The 11316-nt window shown below is 50.2% G+C and overlaps 1 protein-coding gene across 1 annotated transcript; it reads right to left on the bottom strand.

Annotated features, from left to right (window-relative positions):
* Window positions 1-5: 5 nt before the first annotated feature.
* Window positions 6-10876, bottom strand: tac3b (tachykinin precursor 3b). The gene is made up of 7 exons (XM_039749596.1): window positions 10645-10876; window positions 9478-9602; window positions 6559-6658; window positions 660-692; window positions 515-568; window positions 350-434; window positions 6-266 (listed from the first exon to the last, which is right to left on the bottom strand). The coding sequence occupies exons 1-7, from the start codon at window positions 10874-10876 to the stop codon at window positions 248-250; spliced, it is 648 nt and encodes a 215-aa protein (XP_039605530.1). The 3' UTR covers window positions 6-247.
* Window positions 10877-11316: the final 440 nt, after the last annotated feature.

The following is an 11316-nucleotide window of genomic DNA, read 5'->3' as shown; positions in this document are numbered from 1 at the left end:
TCTTATTTAAATAAAAAAAAAAAACTTTGTTGCTTCTCGTTCATCTGAAGCCGCCGAGTGAAAGAGCAAATGAAAGCAAGCGAGTGGGACGGGGGGCCGTGTCTCTTCTGGTGACCCTCGTGCCAGGCCCGCGGTGACGAGCGACGGCCTCGTTCCACACAACACGATGATTCTGGTTTACCGAAGGGGCGCGGCAGTCGTTCTGCTGGGAGTGAGGAGTCCACGCTGGAGGTGCCCATTGGTGGTCCTACACACTGCGACGAAACCTGAAACAAAAGGGGGTGTCAGGGTGCTAGAAACGGGCTGCTGTGCCCCACATGGCTGACCAGTGGCTGTGCCCACATCTCACCTGCCTTTGCACTTGCGGGGAAAGAGGATTTCCATCAAGTCCGGGTAGGCAGCGGCCTCCTCCTTCAGCTGGGTGGGATCCTCTGCTGTGGAGAGTAGAGGGGGGCTTGGATTAGGTCAGGGTGGGAGTATATAGCGCCTATGGCTGCAAGCAGAGCCAGCTTACCTGTATCTAAGTTGCGGCGACCCATCAGCCCCACAAAGAAGTCGTGCATGTCCCCTGGAAGAGCCACAAGAGGTTAAATGAGTGGGTGCCACTGGCCGATGCCCACAGGACGCGGACCCCCCACTAGCCACACACTTATACTTACTTTTTTGTTGTGGCAGTGACGGCTCATCGAGTCCTAAAATGGAAACATAACAGAGGGTCACAGGGTGGCACTGTCTGTCCTCTCACTCTTTGGCTGGCATCTGGTGGGTGGGTCATTATTTTTATACAATTATGACACTTTGGGGGGAGTCGCCTAATCACCTGAAAAGTGCTGAGTGGCTAAGACAACAGCCTGAGGTGACACGAGGGCACAATATGGCATTGGGACAAGAGAGCGAGTGTTGTGGTGGGCAGACCTCCGCATGTGTCCCACCAGACTGCACCATTGGCTTGTGGCTCAGCCCCTCGAGTAACCAGCCTTCATTTTTTTTTTTGTCACTTGCTGTCTGTCTTTTCACTTGGCACAGGGCACAGTCCGAATGACTGCTGTCCTCTGCTTCTTTCCTGGTCGGGATGCCAGCTCGCTGTCCTTTCCCTTAAACTACAGGCGACTGCTGTTTAAATGGAGTGCCACCAGACGGCGCGCCTGAGCTCTTTTGATTTTGAAAATCCGATTGGCCGATCTGAGACGGGTCTGAAGGAAGACCACCAGAGCCTTGTGACTCAGACTGGAATTTCGTTTGCAGCCCCCCATCTCCAATTCGATGCTTCCAGTGGTGCTGACGGTGCGGCTCGGGGACAAAACTACCTGAGCGACACCTGAAGTTCACTGCGAGACAGTGATGGACGCGCCTCGTGACATCGCCTCCCCGTGGGCTGCCACACCTCCTTTATGCCTACTCAAGTTGGCACAGTGCAGAGAGCTTGACAAAGTAAAGACGAGCCGGGTGAGCTAACGGCTGGCGAGGCCACCTGGCGTATGAAATGAAACCCAGCAGCGAGGGGGTTGCGTGCGTTCTGTCCTCCCGTGCGACACAAGTGTCCTCTGTAGGTCGCCATTGCACCCGCTTTAGTTATTTGTAGTACTGTAGTGGCTCAATATTGAACTGAGAGACCGACAGCGCCGCCTGCTGTTTGTTCGTAAATATCCTACGCCTCCCCGTTAGGCCTGACCCCGCGCCTGCGCAGCAAATAAAATCCCGGAAATGGCGTCAAACGACAGGCACTTAGCGGCTTTTAACATCAAGTGGAACCCGAGGACGGCGACAGGCGCCCCCTAGAGGATTTGTGAAAGTGAGCAGAGCCGGCCATGCGGCCCATCACGTCACCTCGTAGACCCACTGCTTCGCAAAGAACCACCTTAGCCTGTTGGGGGTCTTTTGTATCTTCAATGGGGCATTCGGGCTCTAAAAACGTCAGGTGGGCAAAAAAGAAATCTGCACTGGCTAGCAGGCGACGGAGCAGGACACGGCAGGTCAAGGGACCTGAACTGAGCCGGGGGGACCCCTGGCGTTTCACAAAACTGCTAGCGGCTACTGATGGACCTGCTGAGCTAAAGAAATGAAAAGGTCCATGTAACCTTAAGGTGGGGGGCACTAGGGGGCAGCCCGCTGAAAAACCGCAATGGCACCTTTAGGAGTTGGAGGACGAATGCTGCATCTGAGTGTGTGTCAGCAGCACTGGGACATTTCTGTCCATCGGTTATATAGCGCCTTTCACATCTATCTGTAGCGTCTTTCATATCTATTTGTCTGTTATATAGCGCCTTTCACATCTATCTGCCTGTCTATTATGTAGCGTCTTTCATATCTGGCTAGAGTCTGTCTGTTTTTTCAAAGCCCCCTTCCTATCTAAAGCCGCCTTGTTAGAATTCAACGGGTCTTTGTCAGCAATGGGACCACGCAGCCTACTAAAACGGCATTTCAGAGCCGTGCCCCACCTTGTGCCACCCCACTTTCTTACTTTCTTCGCTACTTCTGTAATTTGCGCCTGCGCAGAAGGGCCGGACTGCTGCTTCTGGCGGACTTCGTTTCAGCACCGCGGACAGCGGCGTGCGGGTGGGGCGGCTGCGCCACCTGAAGTCGGGCGGTGCTCGAGTGGCCCCCAAAGTGCCCAGGTGTGCACGGAGAGCCGGTCAGCACACATACAGTAAGTGTGCGCACCGACCATCAGGGTGCAGGGTGAGGGGCACCAAGGGGCCCACTGTATTGCTTTTTTGCCTGAACTCCTTCGCGCGTGAACATCACGGACTTTATGGACTTTGCTGCATTCAAAGAGTCCGAATAAACCCGAACGAAAGGCTCGTGGGACTCAATCTCAATCAGGGAAGGCGCTATATAAGAGACTGTGACATATATTGAGATGCATCGTTGTCTGTGTTGCGCAGTTGTCAAGGCTTTGGATTTCCGACCCTGAGGTCGTGGGTTCAAATCCCACAACTGACACTCTGGGACCCACAGCAAGTCACTTCACCTGCAAGTGCTTCAATTGGGGACAAAAAGAAATGGAACCAAAGGAATGCCGTAAGTCGCCTAGCATAACGGTGCTCAGTAAAGGGAAGTTTGAACTACAATAAGAGTTGAACTTTATAAAGTGCCCACCCGAGACGACCACCCTGCACGGACCATCACAGACACATTGATCGCTTCTTGTTTCCGTCTTGCCATCCAGACAACGCGACAAGACAAACGAAACGACCGTGTCCATGGAAACGCCTCCCGTTTGACGTTTTCGGCGGGACTGAGCCAATGTCCTAGTCGAAAGAGACGGAAGACGTCCCGCAGACGAGCGCAAGTGCCGGTGACCTGAGGGCGAGTAGTAAACGAAAGGCGGCCGATCGGTGGCTTCTCAGATTTGAGAGACCACAAGAGGGCGCTGCGTGTAAATCCATTCTCAGCGTCCATTTGGGGCTCTCGGTCTTGAAGTTGAGCTTCGGAAGACGGAGACAACCGCAGACACTCAACGGAACACAAAAGGAACGGGAATGAAGCCGACTGGGATAAAAGCGACGTCACGACAGGGACTCTCAAACGAATACAGGGGGGCAGCATGGAGCGCGTTACAAGCGCCCAGTCTCCATTCACAGCCCACACACACGCATGTTGAGCCACAAGGACCAGTGAGCAGTGGTAGATTTGGGTATGGGCGACATGGGCAAGCTGTAAATACTGACTGGGGGGTCACGGGGCGCCCGCACCCCAAAACCATTCAGAATAGCGAATGTAACCTGAGCTGGTCAATCCATAGGGAGTGCGCTCCGGAAAGCAAGGGGGATATTTGTACCTGCTATGAACACAGAGGGGCTCCATCATTGATCCAAGCCCTCCCACCCAAAAAAAAAGAAAATTGGCTCCAACTTGACCTGAGGATGTCTGGCCACTGCTTGTCATGCACTCGGAGACTGGATCGATAATCGTGATTTGAGCGAACTCTTCATCTCTCTAGCAGTGCCAAAGGGGCACACTGTGTACTGCCAAAGGACCATGGAGTTTATTCTTAAATTTGAAATACGGGGCGAGACACCCAATTCATTTGCTATTTTTATTATTATTATGACATTTAAAGTTTCAGGCACTCCGATGGTCTCGTTATCAGTGGATTACCGCGTGATTAACGCACTTCCACGGTATTGAGGGAGATTTCTTGTACGTCACCTAGCGTCTTACAAAACTTCTTATCAAATAACTAGACAATTAGTTTGTTACATTTATTTATTTATTTACTTATTTATTTATGTACTAGCTGTGCAACTCATCTGAGCAAATCAACACAGACCTCAGCGTAAATGTCTGTAGTGTGCCGTACAATACATATGTCTGTTTTGATATGAGATTCATAAAAGCAACACTAATGTTTGAGATACGCCACTTGTTGGAATGACAAATGCAATGCAAATATCTCTGTTTTGTGCCATTTGATATTGGATTCATAAAAGACGTGTTAATGTTTGTGATGTGCCATCTGTTGGAATGACAAATGAAATGCATTTTATCACTACAAATATTTGAGATGCGCCACCTGTTGGAATGACAAGTGCAATGTATATATTTCTGTTTTGTGCCATTTGATATTGGATTCATAAAAGAAGTGTTAATATTTGTGACACACCATCTGTTGGAATGATACATGTAATACATTTTATCACTACAAGTGTTTGAGATGCTCCATCTGTTGGAATGGGTGAACACACAGACGCTTATCTTTTAATGAAGATGGATTTATGTATTTGTTTATTTATTAGTTTCCAGCCTTAAATCCCTTGATCTTTGAGAAAAATGAATGCACGTGCCCCATTAGCCCCGATCTCCTATTAGCTCAGTCTGCTCCCGTTAATTGTTTGGTTACTGACAGCATGAAAACACCAAGTGGGGGGCAACACCCCAGACACGGACCTTCAAAGACGAGCCCTCCCTTGGTGTTCAGAGAGCCGGGACTAAGCCCCCTATCAGTACCCTGGTATGAAGTAAAACATTGAGTTCCATTGTGTTCTTCATCTCCAAGCCCTTCCTCGTTATATCATCTCCTTTGTCTGGTGGGGAAAACTACGGATTTCGAGAAGGTCCTAGTGGCGACAATAGGACTCGGACCTGCCGATCGACCTGTTTAGGGGGCTTATGGACTGAAACTACTAAATTAAAGCCGAGGACCTCAGCCATAGTAGAAAGTGGGTGCACCTCCGGCTCCACGTTGACCAAAATGGTAAGGGGCCATCATTTTTTAGGGGGGGGGCCCAAAAACGCAACACATACTAGTATAGCCGAGAGTGTTTTAGGGGCTCGACATGATATCTGCCTGGGAAGGTGGTGGGGTCAGCTAAATGACCCCCTAGAGCTGAGCCCGGGTGGGGGCGCCCGCGCAGTGTGACCTCCACGTCCTCTTGAAGGTCTCGGTGATGGAGGACCCCAACTCGTCTTCGTTTGTCTTCTTCACCCACAACATCTCTTATATTGGGACGTGAAGCGCGTGCGGTTTATACTTTCAGCTCTCCATCCAGTGAATAGTTTGGTGGGGTGGCATGGGGGCTTTATTCTCTTTTGATAATAAACCTGTCTCGTCTACTTGCTCCGCTTTTCTCTTTTGTCTTTAAAAACAATAAGCAATTGTTTTCCAAAGGCTATTCAAAGGACCGTGGCGCGGCGTCTTCATTTAGGATTCACCGGTCAGCCATCCCGCAATCGAGTAAATACTCCTGATTTTAAAATCGTTTGTCGGTGTTTTATGATTTAAAATCATCTCTCGGTGGTCTCAATCGTCATAGCGGGGTATTAAAGACCAGCCTACTATACAGCATGTGCGGCGCGATGGGCGCCCGGGCGCTCCGTGCGTTTCATTCGGCGGCGCTGTCCGTGGTGCTGAATCCGAGCAGATCAACATCAGGCTGGGGTGTCAAAGGGCACTTTACTGGGCTGGGAGGTCCCCCGAGGGTCCATTGCTTGACAAACACACAGCGACAAACGTTTAAAGGAAAACTTCTATCAGCTTAAGACGATCTGCCTGTCTGAAATGAAGACCCCCCAGAGCTGTACTGGTTACTTTAGGGGGATTTTCATTACACACGAAGTCGCTTCTTTGGACAAAACAGACGTCATTAATGTAAAGCGGACGTGAGTGACAGATCGAGAAAACCCGAACTGAGACCTTTGTGGTCGTGCGCTGTGAGGCCACTGGGATGTCACCAACCTGTCATCATCTGCTCATGGAGCCCGTTGCGCATCTAAACGAGAAGGTGTGGACGGACCCTCTGTGGCTTTGCTCTGAACGGTCGCGTTGGCACCGTCACTTTGGAGGGTGCCGCTAGGTGGGCCATCACAGTCATGGCAGGGAATTGTATGGGAGTCTCTTTAGCCGAGCCGACCTCCTTCGACTTGAATCGCCTTTTACTTTTTTATTTCTTTGTCATCTGCCAAAGCACATCTTTACATGGCGGCCAGTTACAGAAATAAAAGCTGTGGTTGTTGTTTTAAGTCAGCGGCCTGGAACAGCGCGGCCCATTTCACTCAACGAGTAAGCCGCTCGACCTCCGATGGTCCCCAAACTGGGCTGAACTTTCCTGTACTCACCCGCGTTTCTCCTTCCCATGAGGCCCACGAAGCCATCGAAGGAGCCGTCGTAGTATCGCTTCAGAAAGGAGCGGGGCAGGCCGTTGAGCCTCGAGCTTTCCTGCAGGGAAAAGGAGAAGACAAGACATGAGAAAGGGCGGGGTGGCAGGGGAGAGGACGGTAGGATCGTCTTGAAACTCCATAGAACTTTTGAGAAGTCCTCCTTTACGCTTGAAACGCGAGGATTCAATGACGTATGCTGCTATTATTATTACTATTAATATGAAAAATATTATTATTATTATCATCATCTGACTGACGCTCTGAAGGCGTCTTGTAACTTTTGAGACTCAATAATTTCGTGTTGTTTTTCCAAATGGAGGTCAAGCAGCTGAAGTAACTTGATCAGTCAGGGTCACACGGTGTCGGTAACGCGGATTGTGAGGATGAGCGCCTTTAATGGAGGCAGGCGCACCTGCAGGCATTTCAAAGGTGCACTCGCCCCCTCTTCACACAGCGCCTTTCACATCTTTCATGTTTATAATGTTGAAGTGTGACACTCGACTGACAGCGCGTGGTGGTCGTACGGAGGGGCTTCATAGCTCGCAGGAGAGCTTGCGCGTGCCCGACTTGTGCTGCCTCTTTTATCCTGGACGTGCGTGTCGTCTTTTCTGTGGGGCTATTTCGGTCCATCGATATGATTATGATTATTATTATAACTTACTATTTGGGTTTTTTCCCAGACGACCTGAAACCAATTGTATCTCTAAAATGTTCCATTTCTTCAGTTTTTCCTATTGGAGCCCAGATAGGTGAAGTGACTTGCTCAGGGTCACACAGTGTCAGATCTGAACCCACCACCTCAGGGTCGGAAGTCCAAATCCGTAACCATTATGCCACCCTGATGGCAATAGAATCTGATACAGATCAACTGAGGGTCGCATCGGGGGTCTTAATAACTAGCAGGAGAATTTGCGCGTGCCCGACTTTCGCTGCTACTTTTTTAGCGGACATGCATTTTGTCTTTTCTGCGGGTCTTCGTTGCTCAACTTCTAAGTCTGCCAGGTATTATTATTATTATTATTATTATTATTATTATTAGTTTGTCATGTGGTTGCCGCGGCAATGCGCTGTATCAGCACGCGTTCCTAACCTCTCTCTCTATTATTATTATTATTATTATTATTATTATTATTATTATTATTATTATTATTATTAACTCAGCCACAGGGGATGCACAAGCCAGAGTGTTTCTTCGTGCCGGTCCCAAGCCCAGATAAATGGGGAGGGTTACGTTAGGAAGGGCATCCGGTGTAAAATTTTGCCAAATCAATATGCGGACAACAGCACAAATTTCCATTCCAGATCGGTCGAGCCCCGGGTTAACAACAACCGCCAGCAGTACTGTTAGCCAACGGAAATTGGGCTACTGTTGGCCGAAGAAGGATTATTATTATTATTATTATTATTATTATTATTATTATTAGGCTTTATCCAAAGCGACTTACAAAATTTGAGATACAATTGGTTACATTATTTTGTGTTTTTTCAATTTGAGCCCAGGCAGGTGAAGGGATCTTCTATTCAGGGTCCCACAGTGGGATTTCAACCCGTAGCCTCAGGATTTAAAGTCCAAAGTCGTATACGCCACCCTGATGGATAAGCGCCTTTAATGGAGTCTGATGAGGCAGACGCAGCTGGGCATTTCAAAGGGGTCCTCGACCCCTCTCTATACCGCATCTTTCATATTTATAATTTTGAAGTCTGCGTTCAGCGGGCTGGCACTGTGAGGCACAGTCAAACCCACTGCGAGCCACTAGGCGGGATGGATACACGTCGCCCCTCGATATCCGAGCCATCGGTATTATTAGACTTCGACGAGCTATTGGGTCCCCCTCGGTGTCCGGAGCACGCGCGCCCCTTGGTGCACATAGCGCGGACTTTACGGAGCGCGCGCACCTAGGTGTACGGAGCATGCGCACTTTTACTTTTCATAAACGGCTCCCAGCGCGTATTGGTGCCCATTCAGTATCATCAGAGTTTAGGAGACCAGGAAGATTGAGGGGTCCACCTCGGTGTCCCCCCGCGCCCTTTAACTTTCATAAATGGCACCACTCAAATAATGGCCGCCCGTGTCGCTTCGTGGCTCTGCTGTGAGGGGCTTTCTAAGACAGTGAATGCGCATGTCGTCTTTTGTGTGGGCGCACGTTGGTCACCTTGTAAGATTCATTAGTATTATTACTTCTTCTTATTATTTGGTTTCATCCAAGACGACGAGCGCAGGCAGGTAAAACGACTTGCTCAGGGTCCCACTTGTAATGAGATTTGAACCCACAGCCTCGGGGCTCCTTAACTCACCCTTAATAAACGTGCGTGAGGCGGCGCTCAGTGAAAGGCGCTATATAAACCGAGCTGAATTGTATAGATACAATATAGCGCCTTTCACACACCTAAACGGTGAAGTCTCTGGTTGGGTGAATCGGTGTGGAGCTGCAGCTGCGTATCGAGGCGCCGCTTTATGTCCTTAGACATTAGCCATTGTAGTTGTGGATGTGCTGCCATGCATTTCTAAGAGACGGCGCCATTTCTCTAACTGGATTTAAACATAGCGGTTCGGTGAAGACCACCCATCGTCCAAACTCAAGTTCGATTTGTCATCTTTAAACTCGCCATTTTGCTTTAATTAAAGACAAGCGAATGAAAAACGCACCGGTGCTGGCCGGGTGACAATCCGCTTCAAGTTCGTCTCGCCTGTCACTTATTTGGGAAAGAAACCCAACCTTTGAGAACTCCACGAGAAGAGGATCAAAATGCGAATTTGGTGCGATTTTAACCGGAATGTCGGTTTTATTTTGTTTCATTTTATTATTTAAATTTTGAGACAAGACGCTGACACGACACACACGGCGGGGCAGTCACCATATCGCGCCCTCTTCTTACCTGCATGTCGTTGTTCGGGGTCTCCTGTACTTCTTCACAATTGGAGTGACACGACCTGACCAGCATCAGAAAGGACAGGACCGCCAGGACCGTACAGCCCCTCATGGCGCTCGTCTTTGGCACAACTGTGGGGGGATAGAAAAAAAAAAAGCTGTGGATCTGCCGCGCACATTTTCCATATTTTCCTAACAATCTGACGCCTTACACCGCCTATTGATTCATTTTCTTTAGCTTCTAAAAATGGAACGCAGACGAATGAAATGACTTGCTCAGGGTCACACAGGCTGAGGGTCCAACGCCTTACACACCGCCTGCCTAAGAGAGGGCATAGCGGGGGCAGCGCCCTACCCCCCTACTAAAGGTACGACAGTGATAATACGCGTTCATAGGATGATTAGAAAGCAGGAGTTTATTTATAGTCATTCTGTTCTGGGGGCGCTCTAGAGCTGATTTGTGGACCCCACCCCACGCATTTCCCCAAGGCACCAAGCGAGCGTTTCCTTAAGCTGCTCTCTTAAACGGCATTTCACCTCCGAGTGCTTCGTCTCCAGGTGGCTTTGTGAACGCGCGTGCGCGCCCGTGTCGAGACGCTCGCGCGCTGGCAGGTGCTCATATGTGTGCGCGTGCAGGTGATGTGTAGTTTTGTGTCCTTGTCTGTATGAATCCCAGATTGTGTGTGTGTTTCATTGTTTTATTTGTCTTTTTAGCAGAGCAGAAGCGGCTGACTCAGGGGGCACCGCGAGGTCTTCCTTTGCAGCTCACCGCGAAGCTCAACAGGTGCTGGAGATGGAGACTTGCGCGCTGAGCACCGCTCTTTTGCTCAGGTGCCCGGTGCCCTGGTCACTCATTTGAACCGTTTTAAATCCAGCGCCCTACATGATGCCAGAAGGCGCTTACCTACTAAAAGTCCCCTCTTTTCCCTTTACTAGTGTATTTCCAGTGTACCCCGTTTGTGCAGGGTCGTCAAGCCCCGCTTTATCGTCTCCTGTTCATGCGCTACATCCGAATTAACTCTTGCAGCTCAATGAGAAACTACACTACGAGATCGCCACCCCTCGCCCCGGCATTGCGTAGTGCCACCCACAGATGCTCACCTATACCAAGGTTACCTGCCAGGCATGGGAGCGCTGTAGCCCCAAAGCTTGTCTGCTGGTTGAAGCCCCTCACCTGTGAGTGCGGGGATCCGCTCGGCTCCGGGGATTCTGCCTTCCAATAAAAGCGGCTGGCAGCGCAGCGTGGCGTGGCTGGTTCTCTGTTCAGCCCCCTTCTTCTCTCCGTTCCCCCGCACCCTTGGCCCTATTTGTAGGGCTGCTGCCTTGACTGACAGCTGGGTGCTCCTCTCCTCCAATAAGAGGCGCAGCCGAGGGCGGGGCCTCCCGAAGCAAACCCCCACCCCCATCCGGCGCCGTCCGTCAAGGGCTTGTCTGTCAAAAAAACTTGGGCGAGGGGCCGGTCGCGATCTCTGACCGCGGAGACCACCGCGAGGCCGGCGAATCGCGGGCCCACACACGGCCAGCGTTACGTTGACGAGTTGCGAATCCTGACACAACCTTCGTCAGGCAGCTGGAAGCCACGCGGGAGCAGAAGGCGCCGTTTACCTGCGGCTCCACGTTATTACACACGCGCCGTCATTCATTTTCTTTTTATCGATTCGTACTTTTATTCTGCCGCCGACAGATGATATCTAAAGCAGCTGGATTCTTAAATTAGATTTAGGATTCATTTTCTTCTTTTTGATTATCAGGATTTGCTTGTGTGTGTCGCAAACGCCACACGCCCGAATACGCTTGACAGGTGAAGATGAAAGGCGCCGGATGGACACGCTGTATGTACAGCTCA

Source organism: Polypterus senegalus, chromosome 3 (genome assembly GCF_016835505.1).
Source record: "Polypterus senegalus isolate Bchr_013 chromosome 3, ASM1683550v1, whole genome shotgun sequence".
NCBI classification, from domain to species: domain Eukaryota; kingdom Metazoa; phylum Chordata; class Cladistia; order Polypteriformes; family Polypteridae; genus Polypterus; species Polypterus senegalus.
This window is presented reverse-complemented; position numbering and strand designations above follow the sequence as displayed.

Bases quoted from the DNA above. Each gene is read 5' to 3' on its own strand.
- tac3b (XM_039749596.1), bottom strand. From the start codon at position 10,876: ATGGGGGTGGGGGTTTGCTTCGGGAGGCCCCGCCCTCGGCTGCGCCTC. The intron at 693-6,558 runs GTGAGTACAGGA...TTTCCATTTTAG, and splicing joins CATGGGAAGGAGAAACGCGG to GACTCGATGAGCCGTCACTG. The intron at 435-514 runs GTAAGCTGGCTC...TACTCTCCACAG, and splicing joins TCGCCGCAACTTAGATACAG to CAGAGGATCCCACCCAGCTG.